This window comes from Mauremys mutica, chromosome 22 (genome assembly GCF_020497125.1).
Source record: "Mauremys mutica isolate MM-2020 ecotype Southern chromosome 22, ASM2049712v1, whole genome shotgun sequence".
NCBI classification, from domain to species: domain Eukaryota; kingdom Metazoa; phylum Chordata; order Testudines; family Geoemydidae; genus Mauremys; species Mauremys mutica.
This window is the reverse complement of record NC_059093.1, coordinates 18,116,457-18,141,396: the sequence shown is the minus strand read 5'-3', so window position 1 is coordinate 18,141,396 and position 24,940 is coordinate 18,116,457. Positions and strand designations below refer to the sequence as shown.

Below are 24,940 nucleotides of genomic sequence, written 5' to 3'. Positions count from 1 at the left end.
GACATTTATTCCAGAACCTAAATACAGATTTGGCAGATTAACTTTAGGTTCCTGCTTTTGAAAATTGTGGCCTTAATCCTCAGAACCCCTCACCCCATGCAGTAGGCTGGAGGCGTGCAGAAGCAGGGAGCTTGTCACTTGCCCAAGGTCATGCAGCGAGTCAAGAGAGAGCTGGGATTAGAACTCCTAATCCCTGGCTCCAAGATCAGCCCAATATCGCCTCCCTTGTGCCCAGGGCTGCCTGCTCCAGTATGTCTGGGATGCTGAAAGCACCCACCCTTTTCAGCGAGTAGCCAGTAAGTTTTCCCTGCTGGACCATTTTACATGCATCAGGAATGTAAACTATTGCTGTCCCCCACCTGGAGGCTGGGAATCCCTGCAGTGCTTAGCAATGCTTTCTCGGGCGTTCGGTGATATTTCTGTCTGAAAGTCATTCCAGGAGTTTTCAATTTAAGTTGCTCTATTTCAAAACCACAGCATTTTCCAACTGCCCCCACCACCTAGGGAGTGAGGAGAGCCTTGGATCTAAGGCACAATATTACTGAGAAGATTCTCAGTCTGCCACTAACTCGCTGTGTAACCTTGGACAAATCACTTCTCTCTGCTCCCTAGTTTTCCATTTGTAAAATGGGGTTAACCTGACCTGACCCACTTCACAGGGAGGCTGTGAGGCTAAACTCGTTAAAGTGTAGAAGGTGCATCAAGTCATGCTCAGCATCCCAGTCACTCCTGTAAATAAAGCCAGAACCACCCTAAGACATGAAAATAGGTGTCAAAGCACTGGGAGTAGGAGATGGTTGGGGGGAGGAGGGAGGTGTCTCTGCACTTAGAAGGAGGCCTATGTTTGAAGCGCAAAATCCTGACCCATGACCCAGCCCAAACATCCACTTAGGAAGCAATGGCATGTCAAAACACAAAATGTGAGCAGTACACAATTGAGGCCTTTAACCCAGGCAGCTGCCCTCTGGATTCCAAAGCTGCAATTAAGGTCTGCACTGCTGGTTGGGAGTTCATCCTTTAATAGGAAGGAACAGCCAGGGCCCCACCCAGGGCCCCACCAATAGCCAGCTCATTGTGAAACGCTTCCCTGGCATTGCTTGAGAGAACAGAATCCCTGCCAGCAGCAGCTTTGCAGAAACCTGAGCAGCTTCACCGCAGCCCTGGAAGTCAAGGTTTTTCCATTGTGAGGGATGGCGCCTCAGTCTGCAGCTGGGATATTTTTGGGAGTCAAGTTTTGCTGCACCCCACGTCAAAGTGGCAGGTTTGACGGCATATTTCTTATCAGAGAAACTGGAACAGGAACCTGCAATTACAGGTTCAGGAAACGTGGCTGTTGCCAGTAGGTTACATTTCATCAGCACTTGTGCCAATTTGCCTCTGGTACAGGGTGTCTGGTGAAGCAGAGATTTGCAGTGCTGCATCTGGGACATCAATGTTCAGAAATATCCACAGTTCCTGCTACTTGCTCTCCATTGGCAATAGACAGGGCCAGTGAGATTTCCCGACACTCCTGTAACGTAGCACATCTAGGGAACTTTTACAGGTTGTTTTCTGTTAATAGGCCCCTCCATTTCCTGTTCATACCTGAGCAGGAATGAGAGTACTTGGCACAGCGGGGTCTGGGGTGCACCATCTGGACCCCAGATGAAGTGCCTGAGATAGCAACGTTCTTCTGAAGAGAATTATTTAGCTTTTGGTTTCTTCCAGTGGTTCATAGTAAGATGGTGTGAGGAGGGAATCTCAAGAATAGGGATGACTATTTTTAACTCCAGGTCCTATCAGCTTGCAGAGAATATCTGTGCGGCCTACTCTGGATGAAATCAGAGTGGAGGAGATGAACATCTCTCTGATCCTGAAGGAGAAGCAGCCTTGGCACTGCTCTGTAGCCTGGGTCTCCCTCAGGTAACACAGTCTGCCCGTTCTAGTCACTTGCTAGTTTTTCCATACTGGTCATTCTGCGCCAGCCTGGCTGCTGTAAGTTTGGGAGCATTTCAAGCCTCCCTAGGACATTTTAAGAAATGGAAGTGCCCTGTTCTTGCTAGCACTTTGGAACAACCACATTAGAGAGAGCTCCTGGAGAATCCACTGCAAACTTCACACCGACTCAGGATACCATGGAAAATTTCTGTACACTTAGGCGGATGCCTGGCCATGCCAAGTGTATCTATTACCTTGCTTGTTCTTTCATGGGGGAGAAACAGAACAGGTTTGTGGTTTGGCTTTGCATTCCTGGCTCTCTGGGCTGGCCAGAGGAACTGAACCCCAAGCTGGTTTAAGAGCAGGTTAGACAAACACCTGTCAGGAATGGTTTAGATTATACTTAGTCCTGCCATGAGTGCAGGGGACTAGACTAGATGACCTCTCAAGGTTCCTACCAGTCCTATGATTACATCAAAGGCTGCAGAAGCAAGTACTGAAAAAAAAAACCCATCAGGCAGGACAAAGAGCAACTCCCAAAGTTACTGGGAAACTCATACAATAGCCTTTACTCTAAAGGATGCTGAGGATTCCCCTCGGGAAACTCAGCCTTTTTTAAATGATCACACATTAGGCTGCTCCCATCAAACCAGTACATTAATTACAGCTTTGCCGATGCACAGATTTAAGAACATTATGATAAACTATTCCGCCCTCTTACACAAGGCAGGCCAGAGCTTCCCTCCAGTAACTCCTGCACTGAGCCCCATCCCTTGTGGCTGAGTTAGCGCATAGCTTTTAGCAGGAAGTCCGATATGGTTTAAAGATTCCAAGTGGTGGAGAAGCACCATGTACCTGCAGAGAGGTGTTCCAAAGAAACTCTAGGCTTGCTGATTGCATGCAGACTCTTCAGAGGTACTGAACTTCCTGCTCTGCACAAGGAATTTCCACAGAGTGAAAATCCAGCCAACAGATTGACCACAACGTTGTGGTCAGTTAAGCATTTCAGAACAGACAGCAGGTGAAGGCCAGGGACTCCTTACCTGGATGATGATGTAGTACCAGAGAACGTGGATTTCCCAGAAGTAGGCCAGGCCAAACAGGGCAGTGAACATTCCACTCAGCACCATCCCTCCCGACAGGTAATAGCGCAGTGGGAGGCGCTCACCAAAGATGCCGCTGCACAGAGGAGGGGAAAAAGCATTAACAGCCACCCACATGCACTCTGCCAGCTCAGCAATACTTTACACAAGGGCTGGGGTCTTACCTCTGGGAACCAGGGGCTGGGACATGCTTATGGAAAGCTACAGCCTCTGTGAAATGCGAAGCCCATCCCTGCATGCAGCGAGGCTGAGGGGGCGGTCTGAACTCCAGAGAGACAGACAGAGCTACTTTCCTCCCAAGCAGGAACAAAACCCAGAACCAAACCCCAAATGCCATCCTGATCCTCTCACCCCCGAGCAGAATGAGCCTTAGATGGCACCTTCCTAATGTTCAACTCTTCGAGTCCCCATCCCCTCTCAATGGCTCTGGTTGTATCGGTGTGGAGTGCTGAAGTCATATCTCACAGGCACTGGGCATTATCATTTATGTGCCGTGCTGGCTGAGGCCAGGTGCCATAAGTCACCAACCCAATGCAGTGTCCCCAGGACAGACCTAGTATGTGGTCTCCTCTCAGCTGCACCCAGACCGGAGACCACCCCGCCATCCCACTCAGCCCAGATCAACACAGAAACCAACCTGACCTCTCAAACAGGCCGGACACATTTCAGATACAAACCCCTGAAGCTGCCGTCACAAACAGCAAACTGATAAGAAACCTACTAAAGTGTCCACAGCCGGTAGCATGCATGATGGATGTTATTTACCAAGCTGGAGTGCAAGTCATTTCTTATCCCCACAGGGTTATTTTCCAGGACAGGGGAAGGGCAAACGCCACCCAAAATCATCATAACCCAAGCTCCAATAGAGGGAAGTCTGCATTCTAGGAACAGAACAAGGTGGCTGAAATTCCAAGCTGAGGCTACGCCGATTCCACTGGCAGCGATAGCCAGAGTTTAAGGGAAAGGTCTGTACAGCTAGGGCGCTTGGAATCACTGGGCTGAAGCAGGCAAGAGAAAGGGGGATCAATTTATTCTCAGTGCCGGGAGGCCAGTTCAAAAGTTTGTCTTCCCTTCATCTTGCTTGACAAGAGATGTGACCAAAGAGCACTGGTGCTGCAGCTTTCTGCCAGGGTCTAGCTCCCTAAGGGGTGTTCCACTTCTTAGCCAGTCATTGGCATTATACAGCACCATTCACCCAACACATTCCAGAATGGCTTACAACAGCTTCATGCACCACTGAAATGCGGCCACTTCTGGGGTGCAAGGTAGCAGCCTTTGGCTATACTACATGTCCTGTGCTTTTGAGGCTACCAGGGGCATGTAGGAAGCCAGAATCAGACTGTCTGGCCCAGCTTTTGTCCAAAGACACCACATGTCATTGAGCCAGGCAAAGATACCACCCTGACGCAAGAGCCGGTACACCTGTTGGCAGCTATGCAGTCGGAAAGCTCTCATGGGGTCTGTGGAATAGAGGTGATCCCAACGGGAAGCAGCGACGCATCTGGGGGAGGATTTGAGATGTAACCGTCTCCTCCCTACATGCTGGTGGTGCTCGGAAGTCCATACCTGATAAACATTCCAATGGCATAGGCAACCAAGAAGGCATTGTCCAGGGCACCAAAAAGCTCTTTGTAGTTAGCCTGATCTGGAAAACAGGTGACAATGCAGGCAGAAGCCAGCATGTTATAAAGAGCAACAGGCTGGAATAGCAGGACTCCCAACTGCAGTCTCTGCCCACTCTCCCCACCCCAGCACCACAGGGATGCTTCAAGGCCTGGAAGGTGGGCTTGCAGCTAGCTATATTTTCTGGGTTTAAGCCTATATTTTAGAGAAGCCCTGCATCTCATTCACATCCACGGGGGATATTGCTCTCTCCCACTCCCTCTGCAATGCAGGTTATCGCTTTGTGCCCCCAGCAAGGCTCAGAGACCCTCAGAGCTGAATTGCTGAGTGCCTCACTCACTGCTTCAGGGATCAGATTTTTAAGAGTAGAGCAGAACATTGTGTATTTAAACATTAACTCACTGCTCTTCACCCCACACCCCCGAAAACAAAGTATAATTATCCCCATCTACCAAAGGGGGCTGAAGGTACGAAAAAGGGGATGGAACAATGCAGCAGAACTGGGATTCAAACTCAGGACTTGGCCTCCTGAGCTCATTCCTCCAGGCCGGTGATTCTCAACCAATGCGACATGAAAGGAATGAGGCATTGACTATGTTCTTACAGTCTAAAGCTCACTCCCACACCTCCTGACCCTTCGAGGGGAAGTGTTCTCTGTCAACCGCTCCGCATGCACTGACCACTCCATTCCATTGGCTTGGCACTGTACGCATGGCAATGCTTTTTACACTCTTTTACAGTACATGTAAGAGTTTCAAAAACGTTACTTTGAGTAAGGGGTGCCAGCCTGAAAAGGTGGAGGAGCATGGTTCTAGGCCATGCTAAGCCGCACTGCTTTCAGAAACGACGCCTTCGCCGAATGCCAGTACATCCCACTATGAGGCCAGCTCTGGTGGCTTCTGTTACATGCCTGTTTTCCAGTAGGCATCTGCCCTTTGTACCTGGGACCCGAGGCAAAAGCACCCTGGGCACTGCTCAGCTGGTTAATGGCCTCCAATTGGCTCTGATTAGCAACTGCCAAACCCAGGTGTTCTGGGAACCCGGCCCTCGGCTAATGCACTAATGAGACTCATAAGTACGTTGTAAATACATTAAGGCTCCTGAGTAAGGTCATTAATCACGTTATGAGTCTATTTGCCAGAGCACTGCCAATTCTTAATATTTGATCGGACTTCCTGGGGTCACAGTCTAGGGCGGAGGCACACAGGCTCAGTCATGGCTTGCTCTTGGAGAAGGGGCTGGGGCCCCCCCAACAGGCAATGCAGAGGCACTGGAAATTGCTGGCCCCAAGGGCTACCCAAGCAGCACTCCTACAAAGCCAGGGTCATAGCAGCAGCATGGGGAGTGTGGCAGAGGGACGTGGACAGGCTAGGGGGAGATAATGAGGGCTCCCAACCCAGGCAGCCTGAGCAGTCTCTGTAATTTCTGCCCAGCCATTAGAACCTCCCACCCAAACACCTCCCTGGAGACCTTGGACCAAGTGACTTGCAGCTAGTTCTGGTCACTGAGCTCAGAGGTGAAGCTCTCCTGAGGGAAGGGAGCTGCACTCTCCTGCGCTCTTTGCAGCTCAGAGCGCAGCCATCCAGAGGAGCTGGGTGGGAGGCCCACGGCACTCAGTCAGGAAGCTCTTACCAAAGGGAGCCCAGTCACACCACGTGGTGCTGTTGGTGCCATTGGGGGGAATCAGAGAAGAGCAGTTGGTGTGCAGCTCACTCTGTGGACCGAACAAGGAAAGAAAAGGCTGAAGAGTCCAGGTCTCCTTCAAAAGGCATCTTCACACAAGAACAAGAGGCAGCTCCCACTTCTTGTTTCCCTCCTACACACACACACACCTCACCCCACAGCTTGTCCCCAACCCAGCACCTCCCAGACATCCCCCCACCCCACCCCATCCCCATGTGCTCTCTGCCTACCCTGTCCCCACCAGCTAGTGCCTTTTAAGCACCCTTGGTACCTAGGATGTCTTGACTGAAGTCTCCCGGGTGCTGCTTGGCCATGTTTCAGGCACCAGGAATGGTATTTAACACCCCTGCATGAAGGTTTGAACCTACATGACACAGATCCTCCTCAAGGGAAAAGTCTTGCCAGAACTGAGGATCTGAGAAGCTGCCCGAAGAGAGAATCCGGAGAACTCTTCCTCCTGACCCTTGCCCAAACATCTCTTAATAAAGCGCACTAGGTTGAGACACTAGTGCGCCAGGCCAATGGCTGCAAGCAGCTCACTGCTGGTTGTGGAGGTAATGGTGAGACCAGGCCATTGGCAGGGCTGCAATACCATCAGACTCATGCATTAGCAGTGGGTTGGGGAGCTGGCCAGAACAAGACTACAGAAGCAGAAATCTCATCTCATGAGCATAGGGCCACACTACGTGTTACATTCCAGGTACAGCACTTACCTTCACAATGCTAATGGGTTTGCGAGAGAGATGGAAACTGGCATAAAACAGGAATGTCAGCACAAGCGTTAGCCCCCGATACCTGAATGGGGGAAGAACAAGAAAACAGCACAAGTGAGAGAGACAAGGCATTAAAATGGAGAGGAAATGCCCTCTTTGGCTCCTGGGGCCCTGCTGCAGGAGCCATATAGATTCATAGAATATCAAGGTTGGAAGGGACCTCAGGAGGTCATCTAAGTCCAACCTCCTGCTCAAAGCAGGACCAATCCCCAGACAGATTTTTACCCCAGTTCCCTAAATTGCCCCCTCAAGGATTTAACTCACAACCCTGAGTTTAGCAGGCCAATGCTCAAACCACTGAGCTACCCCCCCCCCTTAGCACCAGGGTCAGGGATAGCACAGTCACAGTCTGTGCTAGTCACTGCCCTGCCACATAAGAGCTGGGGACAAGCCTGACCCCTTTCCCCACCATCCTGGAGCAAGGAGACTCTATGGACACATGGGCAGGATCCTACCCACAACCCTGACCCACAAGCTGGAAGAACTCCACTTCTCATATGTAGAGGTCCAGGGGAGCGTGGCCTGAACATGGCACTGGCTCCACCTTAAGTGGGTCTGAAACAAGCTTCCACCCCATTCCAGAAACCCTCAGCTGACTGGTGCACCACTTCTTTCATCACACCCCTGGGGCTACAGAGGCAGGATATTGGTGGGATTGGGCCACAGAAGTTACACAGGTGAAAGACACAGATGGGCTTCTAGTCAATCCACCCACCTGTGATGCTAGGTGGAACGAGTTAGTTCCAGCAATCTCTATATTTAAATTCCCTAACTGGTCCCATTCTAAGGGATTCTTCTGACTCTGTTTGAGATGTTCTCACACCTGTTTGCAGAAAGCCTTTGATATTTTAGCAGCAGAAATTCCTTCCACGACACAAATGCCTTTTCCCTTCTCCCATAAATTTAAATTCAGCATTTCATGAGCTATAAACCATTCATTCTCCATTCCCCTTCCCGCACTCCTCAGGGAAGTGTCGGCAGCCTTCCTAGATGATAACTGATGACAACACCCGACTCACAATGCCAGGGTGGCAGCAAACATGCTGAGAGGGCCTGGCGCTGCAAGAGCAGCTGTAAAATTGACAGTTGGTGATGTGGGGGTGGGGAACACACATGTGGAAGGGAGGGAAAAAGAGAGAGCAGAGCTGCCTGGATTCAGCATATGGCCCCAGTGACCCATTTCTCCCACCCTTGGGGACACCACATACAGCTGGTGCGCCCCCCCAACTTCCAAGGGTGGGGAGAGAGGAGTACCCCATTCTCCTGCACCTCCCGAGAGCCAGCAGTCCACCCTTCTGAGAGAAAACAGCCTTCTCCTGCTGCCAGCTAATAAAGCTAGTCCAGTAATTCAGGTGATAGAAGTCTGGACTGCAGAAGGCCCAAGGTTCAAAGCCCACTCATGATTCATCATGAGAGACTGTTATAGTCATATCTATATAAATATGCTTCTATTTTTTCCCTCTCCAACTTTAAAACAAAAAAACCACACATGCGGGCGCGCATACATGTTAAATAAAAAAAACTGCATTTAAAGAACATTTCTGTTACAGAGTAAAGGCGCCCAAAAATTAGGAAATGCAAGATTTACTGCTGCCCAAGCAACCTTAGTTCGGTGCCCTTGCGCATAGGCACTATGATACAGTCTTTAGTTCCATGATTACATGCTATTTTTTTCCCCACAGGACCCTGCCTCATTGTGATATATGCACAAGAGAATGAAATTAAAGTTATGTGGACAACTGTAAATCAGGCGTTTCCTAACTTTTGAGTGCTTGATGTAGTAACCTAAATAGCTTTGAACAGGTTTTGTCTGTTTGTCTTTGCCTGTAAAATAAATCTCTATTTCAGTAGCACACAAAGGCGATCAGGATCAGGGCCCCATTGTGCTGTCCAAAGACAGACAGACAGTCTCGGCCCTGAAGGTTCACAACAAAGCCACAAGAGAAGTGAAGGGAGGGGGCAGAATTGAGGAGGCAAGCAAGCAAAAGAACCTGGTGAACAAGCCATCCCATCAGATGGGTGGTATTTCAGGGGAGGATAAAGCTAGGGAGGAAGGGAGTACAGGAAGAAAGGGGAGAGAAATAGTTGCAGCTTGTCACCTGCCTAGCTTTGATTACCATCAGGGCAAGGGTTAAGTCTGAAGCAACCTGAGAAGGTTTTGATAGAGGCTGCTTAGATTTTACCTGGGAGACTCCCCCCACCCACCCTTCCAACGGGAAACAGCCCAGAGGTGGGTAAGAGAGAAGCTGACTGTTGGGCAATGAAGCCTGGGAACACTGGCAGAAGGAAGGTGGGGATCCATGACGTGTTAAGTTATTAGACCAGCTAAGCAGGATGGGGTTAAGTGATGAAGGGCCTTAAGAAAGGTGAAGGCAAGAAGCTTGTGTAGGTAAATGGGCGGCAGCGGAGGGATGCAGAGGAGGCTGACAGGGTCCAAGCAACAAGCCAAGGTGGTGATTTCAGCACCAACAGCACATACAGACATAAGGGGAGCAGGAGTGGAGCAGCCACAGTGGGACACACTGAGGCCTCAACAGGCATCTGGCTAGGTGGCTGGGCAGAGAGGAAAGGCTGGATTTCAGAGATGTTGTATAAGGAAGTGCACCACTGAGAGGACAGTAGTTTGCCCACAGTGCTGAGAAAGGAGGAGGAGGAGGAGGAGATGGAGTCTAAAAGGTGATGACTGGGCACCCAAAGAGGCATCAGGAAGGCCAGCTGAGGCTTGGCCTACACTACAAACGTCCTCAGTAGAACGACATCATTCTACTGCCCTAGCCTCTGGTGCAGACAGCTCTGTATTGACAGGAGAGCTTCATAGTATATCAGGGTTGGAAGGGACCTCAGGAGGTATCTAGTCCCACCCCCTGCTCAAAGCAGGGCCAATCCCCAACTAAATCATCCCAGCCAGGGCTTTGTCAAGCCTGACCGTAAAAACCTCTAAGGATGGAGATTCCACCACCTCCCTAGGTAACCCATTCCAGTGCTTCACCACCCTTCTAGTGAAAAAAGTTTTTCCTAATATCCAACCTAACCCCCCACCCGCACTGCAACTTGAGACCATTACTCCTTGTTATGTCATCTGCTACCACTGAACAGTTTAGCTCCATCCTCTTTGGAAGCCCCTTTGAGATAGTTCAAAGCAGCTATCAAATCCCGCCTCATGCTTCTCTTCTGCAGACTAAACAATCCCAGTTCCCTCAGCCTCTCCTCATAAGTCATGTGCTCCAGTCCTCAATCACTTTCCTCTCCTCTAAGTGCTTCAGAATTGATTCCTTGAGGACCTGCTCCATGATTTTTCCAGGGACTGAGGTGAGACTGACTGGCCTGTAGTTCCCCGGATCCTCCTCCTTCCCTTTTTTAAAGATGGGCACTACCTTAGCCTTTTTCCAGTCATCCAGGACCTTCCCCGATCACCATGAGTTTTCAAAGATAAGCTTCGTGGGGAGGTGCAGTTACCTACACTGACAGGAGAAGCTCTTCCATCAGTGTAGGTAGTGTTTTCACTAAGTGCTACAGCACTGCAAGTGTGAACAAGCTATGAGATACTGGACTGGATAGAGGGAGAAAGCGCAGCAGCAGAGAGGCAGATTTAAAAATCAACACAAACATGAGGAGGTTAGTTAAAACAGAAATTAAAAAAGATACAGCACCAAAAGTGAAATCCCTGCAAGCTGCATGGTAACTTTTGAAAGACACCATAATAGAGGCTCAACTTAAATGTATACCCTAAATTAAAAGACACAGTATGAGAACCAAAAAAGTGCCACCGTGGCTAAACAATGAAGAAAAAAAACAAAACAAAAACAGTGAGAGGCAAAAAGGCATCCTTTAAAAAAGTAGAAGTTAAATCCTAGTGAGAAAAATAGAAAGGCGCATAAACTCTGGCCAACGAAGTGTAAAAATATAATTAGGCCAAAAAAGAATTTGAAAAACAGCTTGCCAAAGACTCAAAAAGTAATAGCAAAAAAAAATTTTAAGTACATCAGAAGCCTGCTAAACAACTAGTGGGGCCACTGGACGATCAAGTTGCTAAAAGAGCACTCAAGGACAATAAGGCCATTGTGGAGAAACTAAACAAATTATTTGCATCCGTCTTCACAGCTGAGGATGTGAGGGTCTGGCTCTGGTCCAAGTACCCAAGCATCCTGCAATACTTACCAGATAAGAAGCAGAGAGTTTCCTTAACACAAGGGAATCTGGGGAGCCAGTGGAATGGAATCAGACTGTCTGTACTAACAGAAGTTTGGCACCTCAAGCCTGAGCTTTGCCCTGACCGCAAAGCATGTTTTCCCAGGTGTGGATGCAGTTCACAAAGGCCTAACGTAAAACGGCACCCTCTATCCTCATATCTGCTCCCTGTGTGCAACAGAATCAAATCCATTCTGAGTGACAAAATAAAATTATTTATTGCTTTTTACTTCCTATTGCTCCACAAAGCCAACAGAGCAATAGAGGAGAGAGGGGGGAAAATCTATTTCCTCTTGTGCATCAATGCGATTGTTTGTGGAATTCCAGCGTCACCACCTACGCAAGCCCCGGAAGGTTGCCCAGGAGTCTCTGAGTGCAGAACTCAGCCTATGGAACCTTTATTGCAGCTAATGCACAAAGCAATCAGTACCCACTTTGACTCCTGGATGCCAGGTTGAATTTGCAGAGCTGGCAGTTAGAAGAGCCTGCTTTGAATTTGTAGACTGAATGCATTTAGCACGGAACCTGATAAACAGAGCTGTGATCACCGGATGACACACTTACTAAGACATGGTGTGACACAGATGGAATATTGGTTCCACCAGGGCAAGTTAATGGGCAGGGGGACATGCTACAGAAGCACCCACTTCCTACGTGCACAGATAGAGACCCAACCACTTGGGAAGAGGACGACTTTTGATATGGTCTCTCACAGCATTCTTGCCAGCAAGCTAAAGAATTATGGATTGGATGAATGGACTACAAGGTGGACAGAAAGCTGTCGGGCTCAACGGGTAGTGATCAACGGCTCGATGTCTAGTTGGCAGCCGGTATCAAGCAGAGTGCCCTAGAGGTCGCTTTTGTGCAACATCTTTATTAATGATCTAGATGGTGGGATGAATTGCACCCTCAGCAAGTTCACAAACGTGCAAAAAAATTAGCAGCCTTTCCACTTCTGGTTGTTTAAATACATCAGGACGATCGAGGTGCTAAAGGAGCACTCAAAGACGATAAGGCCATTGTGGAGAAACTAAATGAATTCTTTGCATTGGTCTTCACGGTTGAGGATGTGAGGGAGATTCCCAAACCTGAGCCATTCTTTTTGGGTGACAGATCTGAGAAATTGTCCCAAAATTAAGGTATCAGAGGAAGTTTTGGAACAAATTGATAAACTAAATAGTAATAAGTCTCCAGGACCTGATGGTATTCACCCAAGAGTTCTGAAGGAACTCAAATGTGAAATTGCAGGACTACTAACTGTCATCTGTAACCTATCATTTAAATCAGCTTCTGTACCAAATGACTGGAGGATAGCTACTGTGACGCCAATTTAAAAAGGGCTCCAGAGGTTACCCTGGCAACTACAAGCCAGTAAGCCTCACTTCAGTACCAGGCAAATTGGTTAAAACTATCGTAAAGAACAAAAAAATTGTCAGACTCACAGATGAACATAATTTGTTGGGAAATAGTCAACACGGTTTTTGTAAAGGGAAATTATGCCTCACTAATCTACTAGAATTCTTTGAGGGGGTCAACAAGCATGCGTACAAAGGAGATCCAGTGGATATAGTGTATTTAGATTTTCAGAAAGCCTTTGACGAGGTCCCTCACCAAAGGCTCTTAAGCAAAATAAGCAGTCATGGGATAAGAGGGAAGGTTCTCTTATGGATTGGTAACTGGTTAAAAGATAGGAAACAAAGGGTAGGAATAAATGGTCAGTTTTCAGACTGGAGAGAGGTAAATAGTGGTGTCCCCCAGGGGTCTGTTCTGGAACCAGTCCTATTGAACATGTTCATAAATGCTCTGGAAAAAGGGATAAACAGTGAGGTGGCAAAATTTGCAGATGATACTAAACTACTCAAGATACCTAAGTCCCAGGCAGACTGTGAAGAGCTACAAAAGGATCTCACAAAACTGGGTGACTGGGAAACAAAATGGCAGATGAAATGTAATGTTGATAACCACAAAGTAATTTATCAGGGGGGCGGGGAAGGGATAGCTCAGTGGTTTAAGCATTGGTCTGCTAAACCCAGGGTTGTGAGCTCAATCCTTGAGGGGGCCATTTAGGGATCTGGGGCAAAAACCTGTCTGGGGACTGGTCCTGCTTTGAGCAGGGGGTTGGACTAGATGACCTCCTGAGGTCTCTTCCAACCCTAATATTCTATGATCTTGCCATTTTCTTGAAAATGCCATCTCTTGCCCTGTTTTGGGTGGAGATTGTTTGCTGTGGTGTTGTAGCCATATTGGTCCCAGGATATTAGAGAGACAAGGTGGGTGAGGGCAATATCTTTTATTGGACCAACTTCTGTTGGCAAGAGACAAGCTTTTGAGCTTAGACAGAGCTCTTCTTCGGGTCTAGGGTAGAGACTAGAAGACCAGAGGGAACATGGGCTGGATTTATCACACATGAGCGACAGGCCAACTGGTGCCATTTAAAGCCAACATGATCAGGTTCAGTGGCTGATGGCTTAGTGCAATGTTATTTTTAGAAGATGTGGGACTAAAAGGATTTCCTGGGCCACCAGGTCCAGTCCCTGTTATGGCAGGCAGACCTGACATGTAAATCTTGTTCATAAACTGATCAAGCTCCATCTTAAAATCAAATTAGGTTTCTTGTCCCCACTGCTTCTAGTGGGATGCTGTTCCAGAACTGGCTAGAAACCTGCTTCTCATTTCTAGCTTCAATTTATTTCTGGCCAGTTTATTCCCCATTTGTTTTTGTACCAAATTGTCCTTCAACTTCAATAGCTCTTCTTAGTGTAGCCCTGGACGTATTTATCAAGCACAACCATGGCCCTTCTCAGCCTGTGGTTTGCTAGGTTAAACAAACCAAGCTCTTTTAGTCTTCTCTTGTAATATAGCCTCACCATTCCCCATGAGCATCCTAGCAGCCCTTCTCTGCACCTGGCCCAGTTTGGAAATTCTAGTACAGCAGCTGGAATTCTGGTTCCTCCAGCAGCTGTTTATTAGATGATTCAGACACTCAAGAGTTAGAGATGAAGACCTGCTGGATCATCTAGTCCCTCTCCCAGCGCAGAAATATTCCCTATGGCATGTGTACTCGCATGGTCCTCAGTCTAGTTTTACAAGTCCCAAGCAAGAAGATGTTCACCACTTCCCTGAGGAGACTATTCTACAGCACAATACATCTGGCAGTCAGGGAGATTTTCCTGATACACACCACATTTACCACACTACAGAACTCCCCCCAGGGTTAGAATGCAGGGAAGTGGACAAGTTCTACTCCAATGCCATTCATAACCCCAGAGTAGGTATGGATTCCTTTCTAAAAATCATCAATCATTACGTAGTCAAAAGCTGACTTTAAAACCCATCTTTAGGCTTCATAGTGAATGATGAAGAGGCAGTTCACCTATTGGATTCTCATTCATCAAGTCCTAGCAAACAAAAAAAGCAATCAAGTGTGTCCAGAAAGAGTTGTACTTTCCAAATTCCCAATGCCTATCATTCATGGCTCCATTAGCCTCTTTAAGAAAAAATGCACTACTGTGGACAGGGGTTAGGACTTAGGGGATACAGAACATTAAGTGATCCTGGCAGCTCTTTCCACTGGAAAGGCGATACAGAGTTTGCTGTCCTCCACACTTCTAACACCTCCCTAGTTTTCCATGTAATTTTTTACAAGCTATAATTATCACTGATTCAGTGAGTTCATGAGTTAGTTCCCCTGCACACTAAGACTCATGTAATTCAGGTCATCTGATGACCTGTATGGCCTCTATGACCAAGATTAAGAGCAGACGTTTAGGAAACAAGTTATTTTGGCAGGATCTTCCTTCTTTACCAAAAGATTATTTATATATATCCAAAGATTGGATGGAACAGAGAACCTCACAGCATGGGAAACGTTTGTTTAAAATTCGAGAGAACAGAGCAGTTCCTAGTCATTCCATTACTCTGGACTGATCACTGAAGCGCAGTCACAGAAATCAGAGATGGAAAAGCACAATTAGCTCAACCTGTCCAGCTCCCACGTGTGCAGGATCACTCCCTACCGTACCTACCGCATTTTGACAATATATTACATTGTCCATTAAAAGAAGCTTTCAATGAATAGCCACAACACTGATCAACAGGAAAATTCCTCCTATGTTCTTAGTTCATAAGAAAAATTAGCTTAAAAAGGTCGTTTTTAAGAGGTACTCTCAGCCTTTTCTATAAGCTTTTAATGGTTCCAATAAATGCCTAAATAAAGCAGCTCAAGATTTCTGTGGGGAGGGCCAAGCAGCTAATTCATCTTTTTAGAATATGTTACAGATTAGATAGAGGGCTCTTCAGTCTAGCAGAGGATGGTATAACTTAACATAATCTAATGTCTGGAAGTGGAAGCTGGGCAAATGCAGACCATAGGAATAAGAAGCAATTGTTAAAGTTTGTATTTATTTTTTTAAACAGGGAGAGTAATTAATGGCTGGAACAACCAACCAAGGGCTGTGGTGGATTCTCCGCCACTAGCAGTTTTAAAAAAAAAAAAATCAAGTAGGAACATTTTTCTAAAAGATGTGCTTTGTTCAGCCACAGCTATTGGACTCCTAACAGGAATTAATTCAGGGAAGTTTGGTGGCCTGTGTTATGAAGGTCAGACTAGATGCTCAACACTGATCACTTCTGGCCTTAAATCTATGAACTATCAGGAAGCACAGTTTAGAAATTTAGGGAGCTACTGACAGATATGTGTAAAGGCGGCAGAAATCTGCAACAGAATCCTAGGCTTTGATGGTGGTTATGTGTCAGCTGTTTATCTGGAGCAGATTCCATTGAAATGAGAATATTTCCATTTCAACATTTCCCTCAGACAAGCAACTGAACCACAGAATGACTAATATGTTTCGAGTGTCACAAGGGAGAAGCATCAGAGGGGTAGCTGTGTTAGTCTGGTTCTGTAGAAGCAGCAAAGAATCCCGTGGCACCTTATAGACTAACAGACGTTTTGCAGCATGAGCTTTCGTGGGTGAATACCCACTTCTTCGGATGCAAGACAGTGGAGAAGGGAGAAGCAGTGGAATTACTGCCTCCCTGTGACCAAGTTCCACTCAAGCCCTGCTGTGTGCACTGTATGCAGAGAAACAGCCATAACAGGGAAGGAAAGATTCAGAGACTATTTCTCTCTCCCAGGACCAAGCACTTAAGCACGATGCAGGAAGGATGATCAAGAATCAGCACCCTAGTCCATAGGGATCACACTCAGGCAGGCCAGCCCATGCCCAGACCACAATTCTGCACACAGAATAAGGGAATTTCCTTAACCTGAACGAAAAAATGGGGGTGGGAGGGGAGAGTGCAGGGAGGTCTAGACCAATGACATACGTTGTCATTGTAGCTTCATCCCCAAAACAATGGCATGGAAAATACTTCATCTGCAGAATCGCCGAACTCCATTTTCTGCTTTTCCACTTCACTAGACAAGATTTCATTCAATTACATGTCATCTCTGCTCTGAGATGGGCACGAGTCCTTCCCATCCACCCACTCAACCTTGAGAAGAGCTTTATCTTCATTCAAAAGAATTCTTTGGTTTGGTTACTTTGGTCTATTCAAATGCTGGTCACTGTGTCTTCCACTTCAGGCCTCAAGAGTCAGCAATTCAGACTGAGATATCTGTGATTACTGGTGACCAGTACGGACCAGAGCTTTCACATTTACTACAGGAAGGAGAAGCCACCATTAGTGCATTAAACAATCTGAAGACAAAAAAAAAAAATGCAATGACTTAGCCAGCTTTACACATTCCTGATGGGCATAAGAGCCTGGCTAGTCTCATCACTTCCCTTGTAACTTCCAAACAAAGTTTACATTCACACATTGAAGCGAGAGTGTTTCTAGCATCCACAGACACTTTCAGGTATGTTATATGCCTATAAAAATCATTCAAAGTGACACAAGAAATTCCAAAAGTGAAAAAAACAAAACAAAGATCTGACAAAACAAGCAAAACCCACCACGCTGGCATTTTGTCTCCTAGGAAAAGTCTGTTTTTTCACAACCCTGAATGCACTGGAGAGTGAAAAAGATCAGACATGCTAGAAGACAAGCGGGTCTTTGGCTGCCTTAGGGGTGATGCTGCTGTAAGATCCTTACTTAATGGAGTCTTGGCCCACCTGAGAGTCTGGTAAGGGTAGCAGTCCCCATAAAAAAAGTGAACATTTGCCCACAGTTCTCAGTATATTCCCCTTGATACCCCTCTTATGCAGAGGCTGAGTATCTCAGATACTGCTCTGTGGTGCAGGCAGGTGAGTACTGATGCCTCAGTTTTCAGAGGTCCTGAGCACCAGCAGCTCCCATTGACTTTGGTGGGATTTGTGAGTGCTTAGCATAGATGAAAATAAGGCCTTTATGTGGGGGCAATGGAGGTGGAAAGAGATAGGAAACTAAGGGCCTGCTCTAGCCACTCACAGACAGGACTTCAGCTTCAAACAGCTGAGGACTGTCACCCTAGCTCCCCGCCCCCAACATCCTCTCAGCATCTGATTCAGCATTTATGTCCCACAGCGCTGCCTCTGGAAGAGCTGCCTGCACAAAACGGCTAGAGACAAAATTGGCTTGAAGAGGATTGTATTGCAGGAGAAGATGCTGGGTCCAAGCGGCTCCTCAAGGGTCAGTGTTTCAGGCAGGGATTATCTATTCCCTCATTAGCATAGAGATCTCAGTGAAAACAATCACACTGACTTGGTGGGGGGCGGGGAGAGCTTCAGACCCAACACAGCAGGAGCCTGTTCAGCAATTTACCAGTCCCAGGTACTTTTATCCCAAACCGAGGGCAGCACCACAGGTGTGTTGAGAGAGGGGGAAAATGGACACATCCAGGGACATCTACTCTTCAAGACACAAGCTGACAGCTGTTTAGTCTGCAGCTCCCTTTGGTCCCAAAGTGTCAAGATGACCAGTCGCGTAAACCCATCTAGCAGATTTCACAAGGCACCCGGAGTAGCTCAACTCAGTGGGCTATTAGTAATGGAGAAGGGACTCCCTAGGCAGGTGAGTTCTGAACAAACGGCATCACATCCTCATACCTTTCAGGGGCTGTGCTGGGCCAGAGCGTGGCAAGGATCTTGTGCTCTGTACTGAACAGGGAAATTTCATCTCATGGGGACCTTTTTAGGCAGCAGGAGACAGTTAAAAGCCATGTCCTCCTCTCATTTCTGTTTAAGGGAGCAAGAAGTCAGGAATAAGCGTTAGAGCTGCCAAAGCAATGCCACACAGCTGTGCTTCTTAGCGCTGATCAGACACTGAGGAGGATCAGTGCTGCAGTACATAGAACTGACGCGTCTATATGAACGATTAAGAACATACAACAGAGGACCGTGTAAGATCAGCTACAGATGTGTCACTAGTGACTCGTACACGAGTGCCTCAGAGCTCAGCCTAGCCAGGGAACTACTATATGCCATTGTAGCCTTTGGTTTCCTTCCCCCAGAGAATTAATCTTCTGAACTGAGCAGCTTCTGTTCTTGCCCCCGAACTGGTTTCACTTCTGCTTAAGAGAGAACTGACTTAGACATAAAAACACAGTGCAAGAAAATCCTGCAAAGAGAAAGTAAAGACCCTTTGGGGGAGGGGGCCAAGGCAGCTCCTAATGGAGGATGCACCGTGCCCTTTCCTGGAACCTGCTGCCCCTGCTCAATCTAGAATTCAGCTATTTTAAAGGAAAGAGTGGACAGCAGAGAGGACTGAAAAGTTCTGAGAGGAAACTGCTGGCCCACAATGTGGTGAGCAACAGGAGTTAGGATCTCTCAGGCCTGTCAATCAAGGATCTCCCAATACAAGAGAGACCAAGAAAAACCTGACCAAGGCAAAGCATATGCAGGTCCTGTATTTGCTGGGAAAAGAGGGAACTGGAACCAGGAGGCTTTGGGACTACCACCAACCCCCCATTTCTCTGTCTGGATGAGGAGCCAGATCCACAAATTAAGGCGATGCTGGAGCTCTATAAAGCCTGTGTGCAAACAAATTAGTATGTGCCACACAAAAAAAAACCCTACTCCCCCACCACACTGCATCCAAGTCACTCGGGAGTCAAGTACAGATTACCGCAAAGACTTCCAGTGGCAGGGAGTCATCAGAAGAAGCCACACTGTGGTTTGGGTAGGAGCTGATCCAAAGCCCAATAGAAAAAACTTAGCACTTATTCCATTTGGCTTTGGATCAGGCCTCCACAGCAGTGAGCCCAACCGATTTTATCAATCATTACAAGTGCATTGTAAGCATGCAGTGCAGACTCCACAGAGGAGAGCTAGACAACGGCTCATCTCCAGAGTTGGAAATCCCTAATTTCTTTCCTCAGCACAGAAACCAGATGACTTAATACAGCTTTGAAACTTTACTATGCAGAAGAAAAATGCTGCTTTTTTTTTTTAAAGCAGTTTACATTTAAACACAGTGCTGTACTGGGTTTGGGGGTTTTTTTGGGGGGGGGGGGGGAAGAGAGGTTGTCTCTGCTGCCTGATTGTTTACTTCCGATTCCAAATGAGATATGTGGTTGACTGGTCAGTTCGTAACTCTGGTGTTCATAACTCTGAGGTTCTACTGTTCTACTGCATTAAAGTGTGCGGTTGGAGCTGGAGAAGGAGTGAAACTCCAAAAGACAAGTATTAGCAGCCTAAGGTTCCCAGTGCATAGGAGGCTTTGCAATGTTTTCCTGTCTTACATAACTCCTAATGCTAACAAGTTCAACTTAGATGCACAAGTCACTCAGCATAACTAAACCTGCTATTTTAGCTGACCAGCCTACACTCTCCCAACAGTTTTAACTAGATCAAAAAAGTAGCACCTCATGAGTTTAGTATTTTGTTTGAAGAGATCTCTTTGGGATCTTTTCGAATCTCACTGAGTTTCTGGCCTCAGTGATAGCCTATGGCAATGGAGTGCCACTGTTTAGCTGTGCACTGTGTGAAAGTGTATTTCCTTTTATCAGTTTCGAATTTGCTATCTATTAATTTCGTTGAACGTCTCCTTGTTCTTGTGTTACAAGACAGGGTGAACAAAAATTCCCAGTCTACCTTCTCTAGGTCACTGCTTATTTTATTGACTTTTATCTTGTCCTCTCTTGCCTCCTTTGTAAAAGGTAACAGTCACAGTCATTTCAATCTCTCTTCATATTAGAGTTTTTCCTGGCCCCTGATCATTTTTGTTGCCTTCTCTAAACCCCCTCTAATTCTGCAATATCCATTTTGAGAAAAATACCCAGATGGTGCTGCATCACTCATTTACAGATGGGCATTGCAATAGTTTTGCTATTATTCTCCAGCCTATTTCTTATGCATCCTAACATCTTGTTTGCTTTATTGATTGCAGCGTCTCACTGAGCAGAAGTCTCCATTAAGCTGTCCTAAATGACACCCACATCCTTTTTCTGAGTCAATACAGCTACGTAAAATAAGGTGTACAAATATTTTGTTTTCCTTCCAGTATGCATTACTTTGCATTTATCAAGGGAATAGACATCATGGCTAGTTAGGTTCCCCTATATTCCCCCCCAGTTCTCTTTGGAATTGATAATCTTGTGCTATCTGCAAACTTTGCTTCCTCATCTCCCCCCCTATTTCCAGAATATTTATTCGCACGGATGCGCGCACACACATACACACCATTCAAAGGACATTAAGGTTGCTAAATCAAGCACTCCAAAGTTAGGAAATGTCAGAATTAAGGTTCCTGATGCAATCTTAATTTGGTCCCCCTGTATGTCTGCATTATGGGACACCCTTCAATTACAATTAATTGGTTCCAACCATTTCTCTCCACCAGAGCTCAGAGAATGGTGATGGGTAACTGCTCCTCCTCCCCAAAGGTGGGATTCCACAAGGATCCATACTATCCCACTCCCTTTCAATAGCTACACGAGAGCATAGAGAGACGCCATGGGCTCAGATGCCCCAGGATGCCAGTGACACTCTACCACCTACCTCAACTGACGGAACCACCACCAACACTCAAGTGTCAGAATTCCAACAGGAAATTAGCTCTCCTATGAAGAGCAGCTGGCCCATGTTGAACCTAGACACAACTGAAGCAATGCTGACTGGAAAGAGGAAACACTTTGAAAAGCTAGCCAAAATGTTGTCGCTATCTTCCATAGAAAGTGCACAGCTCCCATTTCTCAAAGTGGCGGGAAGTCTTGGGGTCCTGTTTGAATCCTCACTAAGGTCAGGTGACCAGGTAGCATCAGTTTCCAAAAATGTCTTGTGAACCTGGACAAAGAGTTCCATGCATTTGTCATCTCCAAGCAAAGTTGCTTCAACTCCCAGTGCCTTTCCCGGGGCAACTGGGACTAACTGAACAAGGATACTGGGAGTGGGGGGAGATTGGGACTCCGATGGGGATCCCAGAGGGGGAGACTAGGGCTGGCTGGCCGGCCGGCCAACGACACTAGGACTTGGATGAGAAGCCTGAGGAGTGGGACAGGATAGGCAAGGAGAATGGAACTGGGATGAGAAGCCAGTGGTGGGGAAAACACGGGATTGGGATAAGGACAAGTTCGAGTGGACAGGGCAGAAGAGTCTATGACCACAAAGCACACACCCCCTCCAGAGCCAGGAATGGAATCCAAGATTCTTGAGTCACCACTCCTCTGCAGTCAGCAAATATCTGTGAAACCCTTCCACAAAGTGTGTCTCTCATCCCGCCCCCAGTGTTAATCCACATAGAGGATTTAATATTGCTTTCAATTACTCCACTAGTTTAAGGGGCAGAGGTTTGTTTGATGGAGCTAAAGGTTCCAACCCTGCTGATACACCAACCACATAAGTCATGATGGGATTTGTTTTTTCAGTTTACATTTTTAAACATCTAGAATATTAGTGAGCTCCCGAGTCAGGAATGGCAGCCACTTTAAAATTCATAGTTTTAGAATTTAAGGACAGACGGGACCATTGGATCATCTAGCCCGTGCTATATTTCACAGGCCATTAATTTCCACCTAGATACCCTTATGTTACGCCCAGAGACTTTAGTCTTCTGAGGACTGAAACGCTTTAGTTTAAACCATGTGCTACAGGGACAGAACAGAAAAATCAAGGTACTTATAATGCCGGAGACCCCTGCAGGGCAAGGACTTGATTAGGTGAGATAAGCCCAAATGCTCCCAGCAGGCGAACCGCATCCTGTGCTGTAGAGAGGAAAGCAAAAAAATCTTCAAGTCCCTGCCCAACAAAGAACATGCTGCACAGGAAAGTGCCATGGCCACAGGGAAACCCCCGGTGGCCACATTTGAGAAACAGTGCTCTAGACTCACTAAGCTGTGGAGTGTCCACCACAAACACTCAGAATCGTTTAAGGCCAGATTTAGGCACCCTTGCTCTGAGTAGTTTTTTCATGCCTCTAGCATTCCCAAAGGGCCCGTCCACACTGCAGCTGGGAGGGTGCTTCCCAGCCTGGGTAGACAGATGCACTCAACCCTGCTCAAGCCAGCATGCTAAAAATAGCAACGTGGCTGCAGCGACATGAGTGGGGACTCGAGCTAGCCATCGCGCCTGGGGACACGTGTGGGCATCCAGCACACGCAGCTGAAGGGGGAAAAGCCAGTCAGCCAGCAGTACAAAACCAGCTGGCCAATCAGAGTGGAACAAAACTTCAAGTGGGGTAGCAATACAGTTCCCCTTGGAAGTTGGCACCCAGAACTCACCTGCCCCTAGCAGGTGGGTTCACTTTTTCTTCTGGACAGATGATTTCCATTCCCCTCCCTCTAACCTGCATACCCCTTTCTAAATACATCACCACACCTTTCTAGACCCAGTGTCTCTCTATGCTAGCCCCACCCCCATTCTTTCGTTTGCCCCCTAATGTTGATGCAAGAGAAGGAGGGCATCAGCTTTCTCCTGTGTGCTGCCTCCTGGCTGGTGCACTCTGCAACAGGATGAGTCACAAACACGGCAGCTACCTACCATATGCCATCACCAGCGGGGCTGCACCAGGGCTACAGCAACAGTGGGAGAGGCTAAGAAAAATGCCAGTGTAGAGGAGGCCTCTAGAACCAGAGAAACGGAGTCCCCTGGCAGCTGTCCAACAGCTGAACCCTCGCTCGCTCTCTTGTTTGGAGGCATGGGGGTGGGAGAGGCTGATAGGCAGCACTAAGCACCAAGCACTGTGGCTCCCCGGCTGAGCAATGGAACACAAGGGCTGGCAATAGTAGCCCTGGGGCAGTAGGGGACGGGTCACTCCTGATCACTTCTGAGGGTCCAAGTTAAACACCTCGCCCCACCCTCGCTCCCATTGTTTGCTCATCTAAAACACACAATCCTTGTAAACTGGCATCATTTGGACACATAATTGCAATATCATAAGTGTCTTGTTGGGATCCATCCAGCTAGGCTGCCCCTTCTGGGTTACTTCCCACACCCATTGCCCCTTCAATGGGAATGGACCAGGTACACAGGAAGCACCGGAGATGCATTCAGAGCGACCACTATTTTTTTCTTCATTTCAGTCTGGGTCACCTGCCCCACACACACGACTCTGTGGTGCAGAAATGTCAAATCTGCAGCTAGGTGAAGAACAAACCCTAATCCCATGATGTACAAAAGCCGGTTTCACTAAATGAGGTATGTGCTCTGAGCTTCCTCGGCCGTTCGCCCCGCCCATGCCCCAGTACAAGCTGAACTGTATGGCACATATCACACTCGATCTAGCTGCAGTGCTGACCCATTTCCAAGAGCTTATTATGCTTAATGCATAAAAAAAAAAAATCAATTCAACACTGGATTGAAACCCAGTACAAAAGCCCAACACGTGAGGAGATTCATAGACTGTGAGGCCAGAAGGGACCACTGTGATCATCCCGCGTGAGCTGTTTAACACAGGCCATAGAACTTCCCCCACAATAATTCCTTTTGAATTAGGGCAGATCTTAAAAATGCATCCAGACTTGATTTATAAATTGCCAGTGTCCACCTCAACTCCTAGTAACCAGTGGAACAACTTAATTACCCATAACATTAAAAATCTGCACCTTATTTCCAGTCTGAATTTGTCTAGCTTCAACTTCCAGCCACTAAATCACATTAGACCAGGGGTAGGGAACCTATGGCAAGCGTGCCAAAGGTGGCACAGGAGCTGATTTTCAGTGGCACTCATGCTGCCTGGGTCCTGGCCACCAGTCCGGGGAGCTCTGCATTTTAATTTAATGTTAAATGAAGCTTCTTAAACATTTTAAAAACTTTATTTACTTTACATACAATAGTTTAGTTATATATTAGTCTTATCGAAAGTGACCTTCTAAAAACGTTAAAATGTATGACTGGCACACGAAACCTTAAATTAGAGTGAATAAACGAAGACTTGGCACAGCACTTCTGAAAGGTTGCCGACCCCTGCATTCGACTTTTCTCTGCTAGACTGAGGAGCCCATTATGAAAAATATTTATTCCTTATATCCACACTTACAGACTTTGATCAAGTCACCCATTAACCTTCTCTTTGTTAGAGCGAGCTCCTTCAGTCTATTTAGGTTATCACTCTAAGGCAGGTTTTCTAATCCTTTAATCATTCTCCTGGCTCTTCTCTGATCCCTCTCCAATTTATCAACATCCTTCTTGAACTGTTGACACGGGATCTGGGCATAGTGTTCCAGTAATGGTCACACCAGTGGCAAATCCAGAGGTGTGTCCTTTCTTCTTACACCTCTGCAGTTTAAAGGCT

General features: G+C 47.1%; 1 protein-coding gene across 2 annotated transcripts in view; it reads right to left on the bottom strand.

Moving 5' to 3' along the window:
• Positions 1-24,940, bottom strand: part of SLC37A2 (solute carrier family 37 member 2) — a 63,097-nt gene that overhangs the window by 31,485 nt on the left and 6,672 nt on the right. For both annotated transcript variants that reach the window (XM_044996744.1, XR_006574786.1), the window contains exons 2-5: positions 7,040-7,121; positions 6,276-6,357; positions 4,587-4,665; positions 2,961-3,096 (exon numbers count right to left, since the gene is read on the bottom strand). In XM_044996744.1, the coding sequence (XP_044852679.1) occupies positions 2,961-3,096; positions 4,587-4,665; positions 6,276-6,357; positions 7,040-7,121 (379 nt within the window). The remainder of the gene's footprint in view (positions 1-2,960; positions 3,097-4,586; positions 4,666-6,275; positions 6,358-7,039; positions 7,122-24,940) is intronic.